The sequence below is a fragment of the Coregonus lavaretus genome, assembly GCF_964263955.1.
Source record: "Coregonus lavaretus genome assembly, chromosome: 4".
Classification (NCBI taxonomy): Eukaryota; Metazoa; Chordata; class Actinopteri; order Salmoniformes; family Salmonidae; genus Coregonus; species Coregonus lavaretus.
Genome location: NC_139991.1, coordinates 73,497,498 through 73,523,534, shown reverse-complemented (window position 1 = coordinate 73,523,534; position 26,037 = coordinate 73,497,498). Strand labels below are relative to the sequence as shown.

General features: G+C 42.2%; 1 protein-coding gene across 5 annotated transcripts in view; it reads right to left on the bottom strand.

Moving 5' to 3' along the window:
- ppip5k2 (diphosphoinositol pentakisphosphate kinase 2) overlaps positions 1-24,355 on the bottom strand; it is an 82,172-nt gene extending 57,817 nt beyond the window's left edge. For 4 of the 5 annotated variants that reach the window (XM_084160169.1, XM_084160171.1, XM_084160170.1 and 1 more), the window contains exons 1-4: positions 24,005-24,355; positions 19,206-19,850; positions 17,460-17,655; positions 3,310-3,400 (exon numbers count right to left, since the gene is read on the bottom strand). In XM_084160169.1, the coding sequence (XP_084016295.1) occupies positions 3,310-3,400; positions 17,460-17,655; positions 19,206-19,391 (473 nt within the window). In that variant the 5' untranslated portion in view covers positions 19,392-19,850; positions 24,005-24,355. Of the gene's footprint in view, positions 1-3,309; positions 3,401-17,459; positions 17,656-19,205; positions 19,851-24,004 lie in introns of those variants that run through there. The other variant, XM_084160173.1, reaches the window with a different exon arrangement.
- Positions 24,356-26,037: the final 1,682 nt, after the last annotated feature.

The window sequence follows — 26,037 nt, the reverse complement described above, 5'->3', positions numbered from 1 at the left end:
CTGGTGCAGGTCTACAATTTTGTTTCTGGTGTCCTTTGACAGCTCTTTGGTCTTGGCCATAGTGGAGTTTGGAGTGTGACTGTTTGAGGTTGTGGACAGGTGTCTTTTATACTGATAACAAGTTCAAACAGGTGCCATTAATACAGGTAATGAGTGGAGGACAGAGGAGCCTCTTAAAGAAGAAGTTACAGGTCTGTGAGAGCCAGAAATCTTGCTTGTTTGTAGGTGACCAAATACTTATTTTCCACCATAATTTGCAAATAAATTCATTAAAAATCCTACAATGTGATTTTCTGGATTTTTTTTCCTCATTTTGTCTGTCATAGTTGACGTGTACCTATGATGAAAATTACAGGCCTCTCTCATCTTTTTAAGTGGGAGAACTTGCACAATTGGTGGCTGACTAAATACTTTTTTCCCCCACTGTATATAACCTTCCTGTATTTTGTTTCAATTAAAGCACATTCTGCCTAGTAGCCTTTATTATCATTCGCACGATGTTGAGTTTCGGCCGCATGACATTCTGTTGTTGTTTGACTATTCATCTAACTATCCTAAAATCTCACAGGAATTGAGGTGGTGTTTTTGGTGTATCAGTAACGTAATACTACGCTATTACACATGTTTATTTTATGTAGAATACTAATTAATCATTATATGATCTTCCAAGACATTGATTCAGCTTTGATCTAACTTTACTAGATGAGCACCACTGTGAGAAGTGGCCGAGTGACGCTCCGGTGCGCTCTGGCAGCACTACACCATGCACTGAACCAGCTCATTTCAGCGCAGCAGCACTGAACCAGCTCATTTCAGCAGACACACCTATTCCTTTTCCCTGTGCAACATTTGGTGATGCAGAAAGGACAGACTGTTTTATGAAAATCTGGGATTATTATATGGCAAGGAAACAACCTGGTTGGTCTCAGGGATGTAAAACAGGTAGGAAGGAAGATATTAAAAATGGGATTGAGTGATGTAGCAGCAAATATGTTTAATGAGCAACTAATGAGCATGGAGACTGGAGAGGCTCACAAGTTTGACGAAAATATATATATATTTATATATATATTTTACATTTTAGTCATTTAGCAGACGCTCTTATCCAGAGCGACTTACAGGAGCAATTAGGGGTAAGTGCCTTGCTCGGGGATTAGAACCAGCGACCTTTCGGTTACTGGCACAACGCTCTTAACCACTAAGCTACCTGCCGCCGTATGTATATATATATATATATATATATATATATATATATATATATATATATATATATATATATATATATATATACACACATAGTTGAAGTCGGAAGTTTATATTTACACATAGGTTGGAGTCATTAAAACTCGTTTTCCAACCACTCCACAAATTTCTTTTTAACAAACTTTAGTTTTGGCAAGTCGGTTAGGACATCTACTTTGTGCATGACACAAGTAATTTTTCCAACAATTGTTTACAGACGGATTATTTCACTTATAATTCACTGTATCACAATTCCAGTGGGTCAGACGTTTACATACACTAAGTTGACTGTGCCTTTAAACAGCTTGGAAAATTCCAAAACATGATGTCATGTCTTTAGAAGCTTCTGATAGGCTAATTGACATAATTTGAGTCAAATAGGAGGTGTACCTGTGGATGTATTTCAAGGCCTACCTTCAAACTAAGTGCCTCTTTGCTTGACATCATGGGAAATTCAAAAGAAATCAGCCAAGACCTCAGACAAATAATTGTAGACCTCCACAAGTCTGGTTCATCCTTGGGAGCAATTTCCAAACGCCTGACGGTACCACGTTCATCTGTACAAACAATAGTACGCAAGTATAAACACCATGGGACCACGCAGCCGTCATACCGCTCAGGAAGGAGACGCGTTCTGTCTCCTAGAGATGAACGTGTGAAAAGTGCAAATCAATCACAGAACAACAGCAAAGGACCTTGTGAAGATGCTGGAGGAAACAGGTACAAAAGTATCTATAGCCACAGTAAAACGAGTCCTATATCGACATAACCTGAAAGGCCGCTCAGCAAGGAAGAAGCCACTGCTCCAAAACCGCCATTAAAAAGCCAGACTACGGTTTGCAACTGCACATGGGGACAAAGATCGTACTTTTTGGAGAAATGTCCTCTGGTTTGATGAAACAAAAATAGAACTGTTTGGCCATAATGACCATCGTTATGTTTGGAGGAAAAAGGGGAACGCTTGCAAGCCGAAGAACACCATCCCAACCGTGAAGCACGGGGGTGGCAGCATCATGCTGTGGGGGTGCTTTGCTGCAGGAGGGACTGGTGCACTTCACAAAATAGATGGCATCATGAGGAAGGAAAATTATGTGGATATATTGAAGCAACATCTCAAGACATCAGCAGGAAGTTAAAGCTTGGTCGCAAATGGGTCTTCCAAATGGACAATGACCCCAAGCATACTTCCAAAGTTGTGGCAAAATGGCTTAAGGATAACAAAGTCAAGGTATTGGAGTGGCCATCACAAAGCCCTGACCTCAATCCTACAAGGCCTACAAACCTGACTCAGTTACACCAGCTCTGTCAGGAGGAATGGGCCAAAATTCACCCAACTTATTGTGGGAAGCTTGTGGAAGGCTACCCGAAACGTTTGACCCAAGTTTAAACAATTTAAAGGCAATGCTACCAAATACTAATTGAGTGTATGTAAACTTCTGACCCACTGGGAATGTGACGATCATTCTCTCTACTATTATTCTGACATTTCACATTCTTAAAATAAAGTGGTGATCCTAACTGACCTAAAACAGGGAATCTTTACTAGGATTAAATGTCAGGAATTGTGAAAAACTGAGTTTAAATGTAAAATGTATTTTGCTAAGGTGTATGTAAACTTGTGACTTCAACTGTGTGTGTGTCTATGTATGTGTATATATATATATATATATATAGAACCCGCCCACCCCGCGGATATAACAGCGGGTTCTCAGGTCAACCCGCGCATCACTAATGTTCTCATTGCCGCAATTAAAAACATAGGCAGTAGAGTGTCCAACACAATGAATGCCCTTTGACCAGGGCGCATAAGGCTTTGGTCAAAGGTAGTGCACTAGGGAATAGGGTTTCGTTTGGGACACACACCATGCCGTCAAACAAATCACAGAGGGGAACATGTCCTTCACCCTTTGTTTATAAACTTTTGCATTGCTCAGTAATCCACCAATGCTTTTATTAGCAACCATAATGTGAAGAATGGGCAACAGCATGTCAGGACCTATTGTCCAACACTTGCCTTTGACCAGATATTATGGCCACGATGCCCATAGCAACTGTCAATCACATTACCTGTCTTGGATGTAGTACTGGAGATCCAGATCGTTGATAACAAACGGGTTTCTGAGTTTCTCATAGGCCACTGCTTTGTCCAATGGAAAACCTGAAATAATGACCAATAAAAACAACACATGAATGCTGTGTGTAGGAGAACAGAGGTGGAATTCAAGCTCATTCAAAAGACTTCTGCACGAGGAGGACGGAGGAAAGCACATTTGCTAATGGCTAATTTCCTAAAACATTTGCAACTTTTTCACTTCATTAGGAAGCCATTTCCTTGTAAAAGCTGTTGCTTTAAAAGCCTTGCTAGGAGAGATTGTGGGAACTAAAACAGGCATTTGTTGCTCTCTCTCTACAGTGAATTGAGAGGAAACATGTTTGCTTTACTGTTTATCTGATATGACAAATGACTAATGAGCGTCCCAAATGGCACCCTATTCCCTACACAGTGCACTACCAGTGCTCTGGTCAAAAGTAGTGCAATATGTAGGGAATAGGGTGCCATTTGGGAGACAGCCTAAACCTCTTTGGTTACCAGCTAGAGTTGATGTCTAGGGGACGAGTCCAAACATCTAGCTGAAATAAACCACCAGCTGTAAACAAACTGTAACCAACTTAACTAGAGGCCGCCTGGCAGCTGACCAAATCACGTCACAGCTTTTTGGGGCCACATGGGTGTGGTGCGCAAGACGAGGACTAAGGAGTAAATAAATCGCCTGTCTGGAGAGAGGTCTGTTTACAAATCGGCCCTGGTCAAATGTAGTGCAAATAGTGGGTGGGTAGGGGTATATATATATATATATATATATATATATATATATATATATATATATATATATATATATATATATATATATATATATATATATATATATATATATATATATATATATATTGAATAGTTTGACAATATTGCTCTACTTTTTGCTCTACTTTGCTATACCTGCACCAAAATTGCAGTATTATTCCTTCATAGCTTGTTCTCCATCTTCTTAAAAAAAATTGTTTTTAAATAACTTGTTTTCTCATGGCTCTCGTCTCTCTTCACCAGCAATATTTTTGGAACATCGAATCGTAATACATAGAATCGTGAGAATCGCAATATATATATCGTATCGGCACCTAAGTATCGTGATAATATCGTATCATGAGGTCCCTGGCAATTCTCAGCCCTAATTTGGGACGCAGTCATGGTTTGAGGAAAGCAGGGTGACCCCCCAACACTCCTACTTAACTTTGGACGTGCAGACACAGGAAACGATGGTACACATTGCATGTCAATTACAACACTACACAGTCAGAAGCACCAATACTGTACAGTGGCTTGTGAAAGTTGTCACACCTTGGAATTTTTCCTATTTTGTTGCCTTACAACCTGGAATTAAAATAGATTTTTGGGGGGGTTGTTTCATTTGATTTACACAACATGCCTAACACTTTGAAAATGCAAAATGTGTGAAACAAACAAGAAATAAGACAAAAAAACAGAAAACTTGAGCGTGCATAACTCCTCCGTCCCAGTCTCAAATCTCTGGAAGACTGACACAGAGGTTTCCCTGTATTTAGAATTTCGCTGTATTTAGCGACATCCATCATTCCTTCAAATTCTGACCAGTTTCCCAGTCCCTGCCGATGAAAAACATCTCCATAGCATGATGCTGCCGTCACCATGCTTCACTGTGGGGATGGTGTTCTCGGGGTGATGAGAGGTGTTGGGTTTTGCGCGCAGAAAAAGCTCAATTTTTGTCTCATCTGACCAGAGTACCTTCTTCCATATGTTTGGGGAGTCTCCCACATGCCTTTTGGTGAACACCAAACGTGTTTGCTTATTTTTTTCTTTAAGCAATGGCTTTTTTCTGGCCACTCTTCCGTAAAGCCCAGTTTTGTGGAGTGTATGGCTTAAAGTGGTCCTATGGACAGATACTCCAATCTCCGCTGTGGAGCTTTGCAGATCCTTCAGGGTTATCTTTGGTCTCTTTGTTGCCTCTCTGATTAATGCCCTCCTTGCTTGGTCCGTGAGTTTTGGTGGGCGGCCCTCTCTTGGCAGGTTTGTTGTGGTGCCATATTCTTTCCATTTTTTAAATAATGGATTTAAATGGTGCTCCGTGGGATGTTCAAAGTTTCTGATATTTTTTTTATAACCGAACCCTGATCTGTACTTCTCCACAACTTTGTCCCTGACCTGTTTGGAGAGCTCCTTGGTCTTCATGGTGCCGCTTGCTTGGTGGTACCCCTTGCTTTGTGGTGTTGCAGACTCGGGGGGCCTTTCAGAACAGGTGTATATATACACTGAGATCATGTGACACAGATTACACACAGGTGGACTTTATTTAACTAATTATGTGACTTTGAAGGTAATTGGTTGCACCAGATCTTATTTAGGGGCTTCATAGCAAAGGGGGTGCATACATATGCATGCACCACTTTTCCGTTATTTATTTTTTAGAATTTTTTGAAACAAGTTATTTTTTTCATTTCACTTCACCAATTTGGACTATATTGTGTAGGTCCATTACATGAAATCCAAATAAAAATCATTTTAAATTACAGGTTGTAATGCAACAAAATAGGAAAAACACCAAGGGGGATGAATACTTTTGCAAGGCACTGTAACTCCTTTAAAGGGAAAGTTCACCCAAATAAAGAAATGACATGTCGGTTTCCTTACCCTGTTGTCATACCTTGTAAGCATTGTAATACTTTGCTTACACTGTAAGCTGTCTAGTCTTTGGTTTTGTTTACCTGGCCACTGCTTCCAAATGCAAACTTTTTAGCATTTGTGGCACATATCCAATGGAAATCAGTGTTATCAATATTAGCATTTTTTTGCGCTTCATGTCCAAATAATCTATAAGTAACTTTATTGAGCTACACAATCAGTGTGATACTTCAGGATGATTTGCACATGAAGCAAGAAAAAGGGTAAGGAAACCAATAAGTAATTTGGGTAAACTATCCCTTTAAGGAAATACTGTATGTGCTGAAGCCTGAAAGCCTCTTCAGTCTTAGAAAAACCCTGCCCTGTTCCAGTAACGGTTACACAATGTTGCAAATTTCAAAACACGGTGAACCGTCGTGATGAATGAACAGCAGTGTCAAACAACGAGGGCTGTGTATGAGAGGGCGTGGGTAGGTGAGTATGTGTGTGTGTGTGTATGAGTTTATTTATACAGTACCAGTCAAAAGTTTGGACACACCTACTCATTCAAGGGTTTTTCTTTATTTTTACTATTTTCTACAGTGTAGAATAATAGTGAAGACATCAAAACTATGAAATAACACATATGGAATCATGTAGTAACCAAAAAAGTGTTAAACAAATCAAAATAAGTTAATTTGTGTTGTCACAAGGTAGGGGTGGTATACAGAAGATAGCCCTATTTGGTAAAAGACCAAGTCCATATTATGTCAAGAAAAGCTCAAATAAGCAAAGAGAAACAACAGTCCATCATTACTTTAAGACATGAAGGTCAGTCAATCCGGAAAATGTCAAGAACTTTGAAAGTTTCTTCAAGTGCAGTCGCAAAAACCATCAAGCGCTATGATGAAACTGGCTCATGAGGACCACCACAGGAAAGGAATACCCAGAGTTACCTCTGCTGCAGAGGATAAGTTCATTAGAGTTACCAGCCTCAGGGCGGCAGGTAGCTTAGTGGGTAAGAGCGTTGTGCCAGTAACCGAAAGGTCGCTGGTTCTAATCCCCGAGCCGACTAGGTGAAAAATCTGTCGATGTGCCCTTGAGCAAGGCACTTAACCCTAATTGCTCCTGTAAGTCGCTCTGGATAAGAGCGTCTGCTAAATGACACAAAAAAAAAAAAAAATTGCAGCCCAAATAAATGCTTCACAGAGTTCAAGTAACAGACACATCTCAACATCAACTGTTCAGATGGGACTGTGTGAATCAGGCCTTCATGATCGAATTGCTGCAAAGAAACCACCACTAAAGGACACCAATAAGGAGAAGAGACTTGCTTGGGCCAAGAAACACAAGCAATGGACATTAGACAGGTGGAAATCTGTCCTTGAGTCCAAATTCGAGATTTGTGAGACGCAGAGTAGGTGAACTGATGATCTCCGCATGTGTGGTTCCCACTGTGAAGCATGGAGGAGGAGGTCCTTTGCTGGTGACACTGTCTGTGATTTATTTAGAATTCAAGGCACACTTAACCAGCATGGCTACCACAGCATTCTGCAGCAATACGCCATGCCATCTGGTTTGCGCTAAGTGGGACTATCATTTGTTTTTCAACAGGACAATGACCCAACACACCTCCACGCTGTATAAGGGCTATTTGACCAAGAAGGAGAGTGATGGAGTGCTGCATCATATGACCTGGCCTCCACAATCACCCGACCTCAACCCAATTGAGTTGGTTTGGGATGAGTTGGACCGCAGAGTGAAGGAAAAGCAGCCAACAAGTGTTCAGCATATGTCGGAACTCCTTCAAGACTGTTGGAAAAGCATTCCAGGTTAAGCTGGTTGATAGAATGCCAAGAATGTGCAAAGCTGTCATCAAGGCAAAGGGTGGCTACTTTGAAGAATCTAATATCTAAAATATATTTTGATTTGTTTAACAATTTTTTGGTTACTACATGATTCCATACATTGAGGGAAAAAAGTATTTGATCCCCTGCTGATTTTGTACGTTTGCCCACTGACAAAGAAATGATCAGTCTATAATTTTAATGGTAGGTTTATTTGAACAGTGAGAGACAGAAAAACAACAAAAAAATCCATTTTAATGAGGGAAATAAGTATTTGACCCCCTCTCAATCAGAAAGATTTCTGTCTCCCAGGTGTCTTTTATACAGGTAACGAGCTGAGATTAGGAGCACACTCTTAAAGGGAGTGCTCCTAATCTCAGTTTGTTACCTGTATAAAAGACACCTGTCCACAGAAGCAATCAATCAATCAGATTCCAAACTCTCCACCATGGCCAAGACCAAAGAGCTCTCCAAGGATGTCAGGGACAAGACTGTAGACCTACACAAGGCTGGAATGGGCTACAAGACCATCGCCAAGCAGCTTGGTGAGAAGGTGACAACAGTTGGTGCGATTATTCGCAAAAAGAAGAAACACAAAAGAACTGTCAATCCATGCAAGATCTCACCTCGTGGAGTTGCAAAGATCATGAGAACGGTGAGGAATCAGCCCAGAACTACACGGGAGGATCTTGTCAATGATCTCAACGCAGCTGGGACCATATTCACCAAGAAAACAATTGGTAACACACTACGCTGTGAAGGACTGAAATCCTGCAGCGCCCGCAAGGTCCCCCTGCTCAAGAAAGCACATATACAGGGCCGTCTGAAGTTTGCCAATGAACATCTGAATGATTCAGAGGAGAACTGGGTGAAAGTGTTGTGGTCAGATGAGACCAAAATCAAGCTCTTTGGCATCAACTCAACTCGCCGTGTTTGGAGGAGGAGGAATGCTGCCTATGACCCCAAGAACACCATCCCCACCGTCAAACATGGAGGTGGAAACATTATGCTTTGGGGGTGTTTTTCTGCTACGGGGACAGGACAACTTCACCACATCAAAGGGACGATGGGACGGTGCCATGTACCGTCAAATCTTGGGTGAGAACCTCCTTCCCTCAGCCAGGGCATTGAAAATGGGTCGTGGATGGGTATTCCAGCATGACAGTGACCCAAAACACAAGGCCAAGGCAACAAAGGAGTGGCTCAAGAAGCAGCACATTAAGGTCCTGGAGTGGCCTAGCCAGTCTCCAGACCTTAATCCCATAGAAAATCTGTGGAGGGAGCTGAAGGTTCGAGTTGCCAAACGTCAGCCTCGAAACCTTAATGACTTGGAGAAGATCTGCAAAGAGGAGTGGGACAAAATCCCTCCTGAGATGTGTGCAAACCTGGTGGCCAACTACAAGAAACGTCTGACCTCTGTGATTGCCAACAAGGGTTTTGCCACCAAGTCCTAAGTAATGTTTTGCAGAGGGGTCAAATACTTATTTCCATCATTAAAATGCAAATCAATTTATAACATCTTTGACATGTGTTTTTCTGGATTTTGTTTGTTGTTATTCTGTCTCTCACTGTTCAAATACACCTACCATTAAAATTATAGACTGATCATGTCTTTGTTAGTGGGCAAACGTACAAAATCAGCAGGGGATCAAATACTTTTTTCCCCTCACTGTATGTGTTATTTCATAGTTTTGATGTCTTCACTATTATTCTACAATGTGGAAAATAGTAAAAATAAAGAAAAACCCTTGAGTGAGTAGGTATATAACTAGATATCTCCTGATAACTAGCCTTCCATCTATTAGCCCCGATATCTTTATATATATTTTTTATTTAACCTTTATTTAACTAGGCAAGTCAGTTAAGAATTCTTATTTACAATGACGGCCTACCAAAAGGCCTCCTGCGGGGACGGGGGCTGGGATTAAAAATGAAAATATAGGACAAAACACACATCACGACAAGAGCCACCACAACACTACATAAAGAGAGCCACCACAACACTACATAAAGAGAGACACCACAACACTACATAAAGAGAGACACCACAACACTACATAAAGAGAGCCACCACAACACTACATAGAGAGCCACCACAACACTACATAGAGAGCCACCACAACACTACATAGAGACACCACAACACTACATAAAGAGAGCCACCACAACACTACATAGAGAGACACCACAACACTACATAGAGAGACACCACAACACTACATAGAGACACCACAACACTACATAAAGAGAGCCACCACAACACTACTTAGAGAGACACCACAACACTACATAGAGCCACCACAACACTACATAGAGAGCCACCACAACACTACATAAAGAGAGCCACCACAACACTACATAGAGAGACACCACAACACTACATAGAGAGACACCACAACACTACATAGAGCCACCACAACACTACATAGAGAGCCACCACAACACTACATAGAGAGCCACCACAACACTACTTAGAGAGCCACCACAACACTACATAAAGAGAGCCACCACAACACTACATAAAGAGAGCCCACAACACTACATAAAGAGAGCCACCACAACACTACATAGAGAGACACCACAACACTACATAAAGAGAGACACCACAACACTACATAAAGAGAGACATCACAACACTACATAAAGAGAGCCACCACAACACTACATAAAGAGAGCCACCACAACACTACATAAAGAGAGCCACCACAACATTACATAAAGAGAGCCACCACAACACTACATAAAGAGACACCACAACACTACATAAAGAGAGACACCACAACACTACATAGAGAGACACCACAACACTACATAAAGAGAGCCACCACAACACTACATAAAGAGAGACACCACAACACTACATAGAGAGACACCACAACACTACATAAAGAGAGCCACCACAACACTACATAAAGAGACACCACAACACTACATAGAGAGACACCACAACACTACATAAAGAGAGCCACCACAACACTACATAAAGAGAGCCACCACAACACTACATAAAGAGCCACCACAACACTACATAAAGAGAGACACCACAACACTACATAGTGACACCACAACACTACATAAAGAGAGACACCACAACACTACATAGAGAGACACCACAACACTACATAAAGAGAGCCACCACAACATTACATAAAGAGAGCCACCACAACACTACATAAAGAGACACCACAACACTACATAAAGAGAGCCACCACAACACTACATAAAGAGAGACACCACAACACTACATAGAGAGACACCACAACACTACATAAAGAGAGCCACCACAACACACAACACTACATAAAGAGAGACACCACAACACTACATAGAGAGACACCACAACACTACATAAAGAGAGCCACCACAACACTACATAAAGAGACACCACAACACTACATAGAGAGACACCACAACACTACATAAAGAGAGCCACCACAACACTACATAAAGAGAGCCACCACAACACTACATAAAGAGCCACCACAACACTACATAAAGAGAGACACCACAACACTACATAGTGACACCACAACACTACATAAAGAGAGACACCACAACACTACATAGAGAGACACCACAACACTACATAAAGAGCCACCACAACACTACATAAAGAGAGACACCACAATACTACATAAAGAGAGACACCACAACACTACATAAAGAGCCACCACAACACTACATAAAGAGAGCCACCACAACACTACATAAAGAGAGCCACCACAACACTACATAAAGAGAGCCACCACAACACTACATAAAGAGAGCCACCACAACACTACATAAAGAGAGCCACCACAACACTACATAAAGAGAGCCACCACAACACTACATAAAGAGAGCCACCACAACACTACATAAAGAGAGCCACCACAACACTACATAAAGAGAGACTCCACAACACTACATAAAGAGAGACCACAACACTAGATAAAGAGCCACCACAACACTACATAAAGAGAGCCACCACAACACTACATAAAGAGCCACCACAACACTACATAAAGAGAGCCACCACAACACTACATAGAGAGACACCACAACACTACATAAAGAGAGCCACCACAACACTACATAAAGAGAGCCACCACAACACTACATAAGAGAGACACCACAACACTACATAAAGAGCCACCACAACACTACATAAAGAGAGCCACCACAACACTACATAAAGAGAGACACCACAACACTACATAAAGAGAGACTCCACAACACACATAAAGAGAGCCACCACAACACTACATAAAGAGAGCCACCACAACACTACATAAAGAGAGACACCACAACACTACATAAAGAGAGACACCACAACACTACATAAAGAGACACCACAACACTACATAAAGAGCCACCACAACACTACATAAAGAGAGACACCACAACACTACATAAAGAGCCACCACAACACTACATAAAGAGAGACACCACAACACTACATAAAGAGAGCCACCACAACACTACATAAAGAGCCACCACAACACTACATAAAGAGAGACACCACAACACTGCATAAAGAGAGACCACAACACTACATAAAGAGAGCCACCACAACACTACATAAAGAGCCACCACAACACTACATAAAGAGAGACACCACAACACTGCATAAAGAGCCACCACAACACTACATAAAGAGAGACACCACAACACTGCATAAAGAGAGACACCACAACACTACATAAAGAGAGCCACCACAACACTACATAAAGAGAGCCACCACAACACTACATAAAGAGAGCCACCACAACACTACATAAAGAGAGACACCACAACACTACATAAAGAGAGACACCACAACACTACATAAAGAGAGACACCACAACACTACATAAAGAGACACCACAACACTACATAAAGAGACACCACAACACTACATAAAGAGAGCCACCACAACACTACATAAAGAGAGCCACCACAACACTACATAAAGAGAGACACCACAACACTGCATAAAGAGAGACACCACAACACTACATAAAGAGAGCCACCACAACACTACATAAAGAGAGCCACCACAACACTACATAAAGAGAGACACCACAACACTACATAAAGAGAGACACCACAACACTACATAAAGAGAGACACCACAACACTACATAAAGAGAGCCACCACAACACTACATAAAGAGAGACACCACAACACTACATAAAGAGACACCACAACACTACATAAAGAGAGCCACCACAACACTACATAAAGAGACACCACAACACTACATAAAGAGAGCCACCACAACACTACATAAAGAGACACCACAACACTACATAAAGAGAGACACCACAACACTACATAAAGAGAGCCACCACAACACTACATAAAGAGAGACCACAACACTACATAAAGAGAGCCACCACAACACTACATAAAGAGAGACACCACAACACTACATAAAGAGACACCACAACACTACATAAAGAGAGCCACCACAACACTACATAAAGAGACACCACAACACTACATAAAGAGAGACACCACAACACTACATAAAGAGAGCCACCACAACACTACATAAAGAGAGCCACCACAACACTACATAAAGAGAGACACCACAACACTACATAAAGAGAGCCACCACAACACTACATAAAGAGAGACCTAAGACCACAACACAGCATGGTAGCAACACCACATGACAACAACATGGTAACAACACAACATGGCATCAGCACAACATGGTAGCAACACAAAACATGGTACAAACATGATTGGGCACAGACAACAGCAAGAAGGTAGAGACAACAATACATCACGCGAAGCAGCCACAACTGTCAGTAAGAGCGTCCATGATTGAGTCTTTGAATGAAGAGATGGAGATAAATCTGTCCAGTCAATGTTTTTTGCAGCTCGTTCCAGTCGCTAGCTGCAGCGAACTGAAAAGAGGAGCGACCCAGGGATGTGTGTGTTTTGGGGACCTTTAACAGAATGTGACTGACAGAACAGGTGTTGTATGTGGAGGATGAGGGCTGCAGTAGGTATCTCAGATAGGGGTGAGTGAGGCCTAAGAGGGTTTTATAAATAAGCATCAACCAGTGGGTCTTGCGACAGGTATACAGAGATGACCAGTTTACAGAGGAGTATAGAGTGCAGTGATGTGTCCTATAAGGAGCATTGGTGGAAAATCTGATGGCCGAATGGTAAAGAACATCTAGCCGCTCGAGAGCACCCTTACCTGCCGATCTATAAACTACATCTCCGTAATCTAGCATGGGTAGGATGGTCATCTGAATCAGGGTTAGTTTGGCAGCTTGGGTGAAAGAGGAGCGATTATGAGAGGAAACCAAGTCTAGATTTAACCTTAGCCTGCAGCTTTGATATGTGCTGAGAGAAGGACAGTGTACCGTCTAGCCATACTCCCAAGTACTTGTATGAGGAGACTACCTCAAGCTCTAAACCCTCAGAGGTAGTGAACACACCGGTGGGGAGAGGGGCATTCTTCTTACCAAACCACATGACCTTTGTTTTGTAGGCAGAGAAAGCTTGTTGGACACTAAGAAAGCTTTGTTGTAGAGCATTTAACACAAAATCCGGAGAGGGGCCAGTTGAGTATAACACTGTATCATCTGCATATAAATGGATGAGAGAGCTTCCTACTGCCTGAGCTATGTTGTTGATGTAAATTGAGAAGAGCGTGGGGCCTAGGATCGAGCCTTGGGGTACTCCCTTGGTGACAGGCAGTGGCTGAGACAGCAGATGTTCTGACTTTATACACTGCACTCTTTGAGAGAGGACAAAGACTCCTCAGAGACACCAATACTCCTTAGCAGCCCACAAGAATGGAATGGTCTACCATATCAAAAGCTTTGGCCAAGTCAATAAAAATAGCAGCACTACATTGCTTAGAATCAAGGGCAATGGTGACATCATTTAGGACCTTTAAGGTTGCAGTGACACATCCATAACCTGAGCGGAAACCAGATTGCGTACCAGAGAGAATACTATAGACATCAAGAAAGCCAGTCAGTTGATTATTGACAAGTTTTTCCAATACTTTTGATAAACAGGGCAAAATAGAAATGGGCCTATAAAAGTTAGGATCAGCTTGATCTCCCCCTTTAAATAAAGGACGCACCGTGGCTGCCTTCCAAGCAATGGGAACCTCCCATGAGAGGAGAGACAGGTTAAAAAGGTCAGAGATAGGCTTGGTGATGATAGGGGCTGCAACCTTAAAGAAGAAAGGGTCTAAACCATCTGACCCAGATGTTTTTTTGTGGTCAAGTTTAAGGAGCTCCTTTAGCACCTCAAACTCAGTGACCGCCTGCAGGGAGAAACTTTGTAGCGGGGCAGGGGAAAAAGAGGGAGGAGCATCGGGGCTAGTCGCATTAGAAGGGGTGGGAGATGAGGAAATTCTGGATGGGCAAGGAGGCGTGGCTGAGTCAAATAGGAATCCTGACTTAATGAAGTGGTGATTAAAGAGCTCAGCCATGTGCTCCTTGTCAGTAACAACCACATCATCAACATTAAGGGACATGGGCAGCTGTGAGGAGGAGGGTTTATTTTCCAGGTCTTTCACCGTTTTCCAGAACTTCTTGGGATTAGACCCACAGAGAGAGAACTGCTCCTTAAAGTAACTAACTTTGGCCTGAGTGCACTTATTTCTCATTTGCCTGAACAAGAGCCAGTCAGCCTGAGTATGCGTGTGCCGAGCCTTTCGCAAAATGGAATTGTAGCTCAGTTGGTAGAGCATGGCGCTTGCAACGCCAGGGTTGTGGGTTCGTTTCCCACGGGGGGCCAGTATGAAAATTAAAATGTATTCACTCACTAACTGTAAGTCGCTCTGGATAAGAGCGTCTGCTAAATGACTAAAATGTAAATCTTGAGGTGGAGTAACTCTGCCAGATCACCGTCGAACCAGGCACTAAAACGTTTTTTAATTCTCATTTTCTTTATGGGGGCGTGTTTCCTAACCACTGAAAATATAAAAAAAGAAGATCCAAGCGTCTTCGACAGAGGGGATCAAGCTGATTCTATAACAATTTACAGAGGCCAGGTCATGAAGAAAGGCTTGCTCATGAAAGTTTTTTAGCAAGCGTCTATGACAAATCAGGACAGGTCATTTCACTGAGCAGCCATTACGAACACAGGCCGTAAAACAGTGATCACTAAGGTCATTACAGAAAACACCAGACTGATACCTATCAGGATTATTTGTGAGAATAACGTGAAGGAGAGAAGCCTTTTCTGGGTGTTTGGAGTCATACCTTGTGGGATCGGTAATAATCTGAGAAAGATTTAGGGAGTCCCATTGCTTTAGGACTTGGTCAGGTGGTTTAAGCATGTCCCAGTTTAGGTCACCTAGCAGGACAAATTCAGACTTAGTGTAAGGGGCCAGGAGAGAGTTTAGGGCAGGTAGGGTACAGGCCGGTGCTGATGGAGGACGATAACACCCAGCAAGTCAACAAAGAGCTATTTGAAAGTTGAATGCTTAAAACCAGCAAATCAAATTGTTTGGGGACAGACTTGGTGGAGACAACCGAGCACTGAAGGTGTTCCTTGGTAAAGATTGCCACTACACCACCTTTGGAAGATCTGTTATAAAAAGGTTATAACCAGAGAGGTTAACATCAGTGTTCAAAACACTCTTTCTTAACCACATCTCAGTAATGACCAACACATCTGGATTGGAGCTGTGAACCCACACTTTCAATTGATCAATTTTATGTAATAAGCTCCTAGTGTTAGCGTGCAGAAAACTCAGGCTTTTACGAGAGCAGAAATCATCTCCTGATAACTAGCCTTCCAGCTATTAGCCTAGCTATCTCCTGATAACTAGCCTTCCAGCTATTAGCCTAGCTATCTCCTGATAACTAGCCTTCCAGCTATTAGCCTAGCTATCTCCTGATAACTAGCCTTCCATCTATTAGCCTAGCTATCTCCTGATAACTAGCCTTCCAGCTATAAGCCTAGCTATCTCCTGATAACTAGCCTTCCAGCTATTAGCCTAGCTATCTCCTGATAACTAGCCTTCCATCTATTAGCCTAGCTATCTCTTGATAACTAGCCTTCCATCTATTAGCCTAGCTATCTCTTGATAACTAGCCTTCCATCTATTAGCCTAGATATCTCTTGATAACTAGCCTTCCATCTATTAGCCTAGATATCTCCTGTTAACTAGCCTTCCATCTATTAGCCTAGATATCTCCTGATAACTAGCCTTCCATCTATTAGCCTAGATATCTCCTGATAACTAGCCTTCCAGCTATTAGCCTAGCTATCTCCTGATAACTAGCCTTCCATCTATTAGCCTAGATATCTCCTGATAACTAGCCACACGGAGGCTGTTTGACTGTAGCCTAGTGCCGGTTTGATGACTTGTGATTGGACGACAACAACAACCTACACGCGCCACTCTGGTGAAAAGCAAGATCAGCATAAATTATCACATGTTCTCCCTCCCTCTCCACAGGAAGCACGATGTAGATCATCTGCATTGTGAATTCATGTGGAATTTGATGAATTTTTCTTATTGTTTTAACGGAAAACAGAAGAAACAAAATTGCCATTTAAACATTGTACATTTGTCACATCCCTACTGTGTTTGTTTATAATTGTGTTTGTGTGTCCACGCATGTCCATGGTAAACCAGCGTGTGTCCATGGTAACCCAGGGTGTGTGTGTGTGTGTTTATGCGCTTGTGTGTTTGTTGATACGCACATGGTAACCCAGCGCTCACCTTTGGAGTGAAATGAGATGAGGCAGTCGCAGAGTGGCCAGTTGTCCACAGGCTCGTTGAGGATGACCTCCTCCTCGATGGTCACCACCGTGATGTACTTGAACAGACAGAGGCGCTCCAGGATCTCCTTCATGGGCTTGGACTTGGACTTCTTGGACATGGCACAGATGCCCACCACGATCTGCCTCTCAGGAGGCTAGGGGAGGGGAGATGGAGGAATAGGGGTTAAGGAAAGGTGATGAGGACAGTATGCTATAGAGTATTGGAACACAGCCTATACAGGATGCTATAGAGTATTGGAACACAGCCTATACAGGATGCTATAGAGTATTGGAACACAGCCTATACAGGATGCTATAGAGTATTGGAACACAGCCTATACAGGATGCTATAGAGTATTGGAACACAGCCTATACAGGATGCTATAGAGTATTGGAACACAGCCTATACAGGATGCTATAGAGTATTGGAACACAGCCTATACAGGATGCTATAGAGTATTGGAACACAGCCTATACAGGATGCTATAGAGTATTGGAACACAGCCTATACAGGATGCTATAGAGTATTGGAACACAGCCTATACAGGATGCTATAGAGTATTGGAACAGCCTATAGCCCTGGTGCAACGCAATAGTCTCATGTGCCTCCCTCGCTAGGGAGAGGAGATTGAGGAATAGGCACCAATGGGTGCATCTCAATAGTCTCAAGCGCTTTCCTCGCCTTGTTTTCTTTTAGTCATTTCCACTTGTGGGAAAGAACTGGACAAGTGAAAGCCAATTCCCAGGAGACAACCTTTTGGTTTGTTTTGAGATCAGTACAGATTAGGGAGGGGAGAGGTACTTGATGCTATGAGACTCTCCCTAGACAGCTATGGGACTGTCCACTGTGGGTCAGTTGGTAGATTGCCTAATGAGACACTCCCTAGACAGCTATCTGACTGTCCACTCTGGGTCAGTTTTTTTTAAACTATGTCATCATACCAGTATCTTACTGTGCATGACAATGGTACAACACATTTGTTATGTATGGTATGGTATGGTATAACTTGTGAAAGGTTTGTAAACCAACCATTTTATTTAGGATTGTTCAAGGAACATAAAAAAAAAATTGAGTTTGGAAATGTAAGCCGATGAATTATTCATAAAGTAGATGTAACGGTATTACAAGTCATTGACAGTTATATAACAACTGAATTAATATTCAGCAAAGAAGAATATTCAAAAAAGAATGTTCAACCATCACAAGCTTTAGAATGGAAAGCAATTAATTTGGGTGTTTGGAGTTACAGACATGTCACTTTTAATAAATTAAGTATGTGCAGAGAGACGCCCAATGCAAATATATGAGATCACATTTCCACTGCAACATGTCAGCCAAATCCCGATCAAATCCTATAAAAGTACTGTGGCATAAATCTCTCATTTCCATGAAGTTGCACTATTAGATGCTCCATAAACGCTATGAAACAGTCTGTGTGAAGATTTCAACAGAGTGAGGATTCACTTTGTTGTGTGTGAACCCTTTCCTCAATTCAGAACCTGGAAAGTAACTTTATATGTGCGCATATTACACCTAAAATGGACTTATATCAAAAGCCATAATTTCAATTTAGTGCAGAATCAAGTGCCTCCCCTGCAGTCTCAATTGTGCCTATTTTGATCTCACTTGTATGATCTTCTCATTATAAAGACAGAGGCTTTATATTCAGTCACTATGATGATCTCAATGGGCAACTCAACTCACCGAATCATACATCTCGTCGTCCTCCTCGTCGTCGTCCTCCTCCTCCTCTTCTTCCACATTCTCGTAGAGGCAGTCGTAGCCCATGACCCGCCCGGGGTCCAGCAGCTCCTCGCCCTCGTTGTCGTCGCAGCCTACGAAGAAGCGCGGGTGTTCGCCACCGTCCGGAGCCTCACCTCCTTTAGACATGGCTGGGCCGTGTTGTGGCTGGGGACCCTGGGAGTCCTGGGGCAGGGGCTGAGGCTGCAGCCTGTCCCTCTCCACCACAGACCTGGCTGTGGCTGGCCCTGTGCCTCCTGCTGCTCTCTCTCTCCCACTCCCCCAGATGCCACACCTCTCACTCCCCTCACTTCCCAGCCCCCACAGAACTTTATCCCCCCACCCTCTCTTCCGTCTCTCCCCTACCCCAGAGCCTGCCTGTCTGGTGCCCAAAACGGTCCACTAGCCCCCCTGAGAAGGGGGTGGGGGTAGTTTAGAGAGCTTGATGGGGAGGAAATGGGTTTATCCCTGTTGCATGTCCACTTGCACTAGCCGGGTGCTGGGTTACGGTACTCCGTTAGAGGGTCACAGCCAGTGAGCTGGGGCCACGCTCCCCCCGTCCTGTTCCTTACAGCCCAGCATGTTGTTGTTGTCCTCTTACTATATTACCTTAAAACACACAAACAAACACACACACACATTTCAGTGCTTTATTTGAGTCCACCACAAAATCAATTATCACAAAGGCCCAAATCTTTGGAGGCCAATAAGGATATTTGAACTTGTCTATCCTCCACGAGTCATATTGTGAGCATAATACAGAACACACACACACACACACACACACACACACACACACACACACAGTCAAAGTGGAAGACGGCAAGGAAACATGACGCACACGGCTGTCCTCCCGGCTCGCGCTGATTAAGAAGCAGGGCGGGCTATCAAACGGGGTCACGTCATTGCGGAGACAGTGAATGTGAAACCCAGATTACAGGGAAGGTCAGACCGTGACATGTGCTGTTCTTAGAACCTCCCTTTAACCGCAGCAGGGATGACAGACACTTTGGAAGTTTTCACTGGGTACTTATCGGATGTAGCCGAGTAATCCTCATGTCTGAGCGAGCAGAGTGGAAGGCTAGGGAGGAATGCCACTGAAGTAAAAATGAAATGGAAGGGATTGTCTGCCAAAATGGCACAAATGAATAGACCCAATTCAGTGAAGAGACATTGAGAGGGAGATGAGGGGGGGGGGGGGGGGGGTGGAATTAAATGACATTACAGCTAGATCTGTGTTAGCAGCAAAATTGTCTGCATAATACATTATCATCCTAACTATTCATGCCATAGGCCTTTTCTTTTTTAATATTGGATTTCTGGAGTGAAATACACCCAGGGTCGTTGTAGCTCTACAAATGCCCACAAGAAGTGTGAGCCAATTCAACCACCATAAATATCCCAGGCTGTTGACAGCTCTGGGAAAACCATGCCCTTTCAAGAACTGCTCTTTTGAAGAACTAAAAAGGTAGCTAACTATCAACGTGTGCAACGTAAATGTGTGCGCTCATTTTACCCTGAATAATGTTTACATACTGTTTTACTCATTTCATATGTATATACTGTACTATACTGTATTTTATTCAATGCCACTCAGACATTGCTCGTCCTAATATTTATATATTTCTTAATTCCATTCTTTTACTTTTAGATGTGTGTATTGCTGTGAATTGTTAGATACTACTGCACTGTTGGAGCTAGGAACAGTTCAACAGTTCAGTTCAGCATTTCGCTACACCCGCAATAACATCTGCTAAATATGTGTATGTGACCAATAACATTTGATTTGATTTGATTTGAATACAGCCAATGCATAGAAAGGCAACAGAGTGATTTGCATAGGCATACAGCTGAACTGGGAAAGTGAAAGAGTCCATGTTGGATTTATAACAGGAGAGTATGACATACTTTCCAAAGGTTGAACAATAGCCAAAAAGAGCCTTGTTTATTAACAGTAATGTGTATTATGTTGTTCAAGGCCCGTAACCGTCGACCGATTATATCAGTTTTTCTTCCGAACTTGTTTCCACGTCGACTAGGCCTAGCTGACATCATTTCACCTGACTAGGAAGTAGCCTACCCTTAGCTGTCATCTAGAAAGGACTTACATTTTATCAGTGACTTTCAACACAAATGAACATAGGCTAGAGGTCAAACGTTATGATTTCAGACGGCTAGTTTGAATTGAGACTTGCTCCATATAGAGCATTTAGCTGACAATGTGCATTTAGCAGCATTCTCCTTCTTCTGGTTGACAGAGGTAAGACCACACAGTTTCGCTGACATCAAATCAAATTTAATTTGTCACATGAGCCGAACACAGCAGGTGTAGTAGACCTTACAGTGAAACGCTTACTGACAAGACCTTAACCAACGATGCAGTTAAGAAATATAAGTGTTAAGAAAGTATTTACTAAATAAACTGTCAAAAAAAAAAAAAAGGAAAATAGAAAAATAACAAATAATTAAAGAGCAACAATAAAATAACAGTATCCTCCCACTCAAACGTCAGTGACTGCTTTAGCCTTGTCGTCACTCCACCCACACCTCCCACCACCTGCTAGTCCGTTCAATAAACAGACAGATAAACAGGTCTGGATGACACTGGCTGTGTCCCAAATGGCACCGTATTCCCTATACAGTGCCATCGGGCTTTGGTCAAAAGTACTGTATAGGGTGCTATTTGGGACACACGGTTTATCAGCCTGGGCACACACACCACCATGCAACCTTCCATCCGCCCTCAGACTTGACATCTGTCATTGGAACAACCTGTCACTCACAGCACGACCAGGATGCTACCATCAGCCCAGGATAGTCAGATGATGCCCAATCCAAAACAAGTGCAACCTTGAAATGCAAGGGCAAGGTCTCCAGGTTGGTTGGACTTAGGCAAAGGTTTGTATTGTAGCTACTGATTGATGGAGTTTTCCTTTCTGTGTGGACCATATGTACAGTACCACTCAAAGGTTTGGACACAGCTACTCATTCAAGGGTTTTTCTTTATTTTTACTATTTTCTACATTGTAAAATAATAGTGAAGACATCGGATGAAATAACACATATGGAATCATGTAGTAACCAAAAACGTGTTAAACAAATCAAAATATATTTTATATTTGAGATTCTTCAAATAGCCACTCTTTGCCTTGATGACAGCTTTGCACACTCTCAACCAGCTTCACCTGGAATGCTTTTCCAACTGTCTTGAAGGAGTTCCCACATATGCTGAGCACTTGTTGGCTGCTTTTCCTTCACTCTGCCGTCCGACTCATCCCAAACCATCTCAATTGGGTTGAGGTCGGGGGATTGTGGAGGCCAGGTCATCTGATGCAGCACTCCATCACTCTCCTTCTTGGTAAAATAGCCCTTACACAGCCTGGAGGTGTGTTGGGTCATTGTCCTGTTGAAAAACAAATGAGCCCAAACCAGATGGGATGGCGTATCACTGCAGAATGCTGTGGTAGCCATGCTGGTTAAGTGTGCCTTGAATTCTAAATAAATCACAGACAGTGTCACCAGCAAAGCACCCCCACATCATAACACCTCCTCCTCCATGCTTTATGGTGGGAACTACACATGCGGAGATCATCCGTTCACCCACACCGCGTCTCACAAAGACACGCCAGTTTGAACCAAAAATCTCCAATTTGGACTCCAGACCAAAGGACAAAGTTCCACTGCTCTACTGTCCATTGCGCGTGTTTCTTGGCCCAAGCAAGTCTCTTCTTCTTATTGGTGTCCTTTAGTAGTGGTTTCTTTGCAGCAATTCGACCATGAAGGCCTGATTCACACAGTCCCATCTGAACAGTTGTCACAACACAACTGATTGGCTCAAACGCATTAAGAAAATAAATTCCACAAATTAACTTTTAAGAATGCGTTCCAGGTGACTACCTCATGAAGCTGGTTGAGAGAATGCAAAGAGTGTGCAAAGCTGTCATCAAGGCAAAGGGTGGCTATTTGAAGAATCTCAAATATAAAATATATTTTGATTTGTTTAACACTTTTTTGTTTACTACATGACTCCATATGTGTTATTTCATAGTTTTGATGTCTTCACTATCATTTTACAATGTAAAAAATTGTACAAATCAACAAAAACCCTTGAATGAGGAAGTGTCCACACTTTTGACTGGTAGTGTATACTAGGCCAGACTGCATGGGGGTTTAGGGAAGATGTATTCAATATAGTTGACCAGTTCTCTGACTGTGTCCTGGAAATGCATTCTGATCAGGGTTATTAGTCTGTGGATAATAAGAGTGACATTGGGTCTGATACTTTCTCTGTCTTTCCATTCACATTCCCTTAGTAAGACAGCTTCTACCAAATGTATTGATGACAAGCTGACACAGACCGTGAGATAATATTAACGACGTTAATTAACATTCACTTGGCTACGGAAAAGGACGTTGATAGTTCTAAAATCACAACAGCATTGGGTTGGATGACATACTTCTCTAAATGTTCTTATGGCTAGCTAGCTAGCATTTTTTAGTTGAATGGGGAATTCAAAAAGCTTTTCATGAGATAAAATGATTGAATGACTCATCGGTCTTCCTCCATCCAGACAGGTACAACATCATCACCTCGCGAGTTAACGTTAGCCCAGTCCATGGCTAAGGACGTTAGCTAGCACAGTTAGCTTGTACTTCCTGCCAAATGTCTAGCTTCGACTTGTTAACACTGGCCAGCACGCATGCCTCCCCTTCTTATGTTAGGCTTAGTGAGCTTAATGTAGAATGTGTTAAATGTCTCTTACCTTATCTAATATGAATCGCCCTTAGTCGAGTCTGTATGCCTTTAGAGTAAGTTAGTCCTGCTTGGCTTCTGAAACACGAACAGCTTAGCTAGCTAGCCAACTACACAGTAGTACACCTTGCTGACTGTGTGTGCAATGAAAAAAGGTTGCTAGTTTGTAGCCAACATTGTCCAACACTGTTACTAGCAGGGATGCTGATTTAGCTACCTTATTCCAAGTGTGTCTTGCAGTTTTCCTCTACCAATTCTGCATGGGGTTTTTCATCTTGCGCTATCACAGCTAGCGTTAAAAATCTCAAAACACCAGGGGCGTATTCATTACTAGCGGACTAAACTCCACTCCAATGTGGCTAATTCATTGCGAAAACCGTTTACCGTTAAGAACCAAAAGAAAGCAAATAGAGCAAAACGAGAGTTTCTATTGGACAAATTCAGGTAGGTCCCGCCCCATTTCGTTCAGTGTGCTTCCGTTTAAGAAACGTTTTGCAACAAAACTGGCATAATGAATACGCCCCAAGAACAAAAAAGCGTCATTTGTATGTCGTCACTAAGGGGCGGGAAAAAGAGGCATAATCTCCCAAAGCCTCAAAAACACAAGTATGGGTAGAAGCAAATTTGGAAAACAAAGTATGAAAATATTGATTCCACTGTCTAGGAATTGAAGATGCCATATACTGTCTAACCCTCAAAATTTTCACAACAGCCGGGACCTGAGGGCTATTGTGCCCTTGCAGTTGTGCTCTTGAGCAAGGCACTTAACTCCTAACTGCTCTCCATGGCTGCGTTTAGACAGGCAGCCTAATTCTGACATTTGTTTCATTAATTGGTCTTTTCGCCAATCAGATCTGGTGTGATTGGTCAAAAGACCAATTAGTGGAAAATATATCAGAATTGGGTTGCCTGTCTTAACGCACACTATGCCGGGGAGCTGCACTGCTACTAACCCTGAGTTTCCAAACCCCTCAGTGGTGTGTGTGTGTGTGTGTGTGTGTGTGTGTGTGTGTGTGTGTGTGTGTGTGTGTGTGTGTGTGTGTGTGTGTGTGTGTGTGTGTGTGTGTGTGTGTGTGTGTGTGTGTGTCTGTCTCTTGGGGGGGGGGGTTGGTCAAAAAGGAAAATAATATTTCCAATTTCTGCCAGATCATGGACAGTAAAGTTTTTTTCTTCTTCTAAATCTAAACCAAGGTTGGGCTCAATTCAGAATTGAATTGAGAATGCCTCATAAATTCCAATTCAAGTCTTGTGAAAAGTAGTGAAAATGATACAGAATTGCAATTCGAATTTGAATTAAATTCAATGCCTTTTTCTATTCTATATTAGGTGTAGTTTATACAAATATACATATTGTACATAAAACATTAAACATGGGGCCCCGTGTAGCTCAGTTGGTAGAGCAAGGCGCTTGCAACGCCAGGGTTGTGGGTTCGTTTCCCACGGGGGGCCAGTATGAAAATGTATGCACTCACTAACTGTACGTCGCTCTGGATAAGAGTGTCTGCTAAAATGTTTTTAAAAAAATCTTATATATATGCATATCAAATATTGTTGAACATTTTTATTTCCAGGACAAGCTCTTAAAATGAATGATCAAGGAAAACGAAACCTGTATGTGAATATTCTAAGTTATTATATTTCGTTAATATTAAAATAAAAATGTTGTTCAATATGGGGGAAATACTACATTTCCCAGAATGCATTAGTTTAACCCTCAAGTTGACCCTGAGGCCTTCAAAAGAAAGCCAAACAAATGAAATGGTTAGTGGATATATAATTGGCTATTCTAAGCACTAAGGTTAAAAGAGTATATGAACACTTTCCAGAGAAACGTTATATTTTCTTTGGTATCTGGAAGTGTGATCTGTCAGATTTAATGAAACTCTCATAGAAAATCTATACAGTGTGTGCAAATGTAGTAAGTTATGAAGGTAAGGCAATAAATAGGCCATAGTGCAAAATAATTACAATTTAGTATTAACACTGGAGTGATAGATGTACAGAAGGTCATGTGAAAAAATTGATACTTGGGTGCAAATGAGC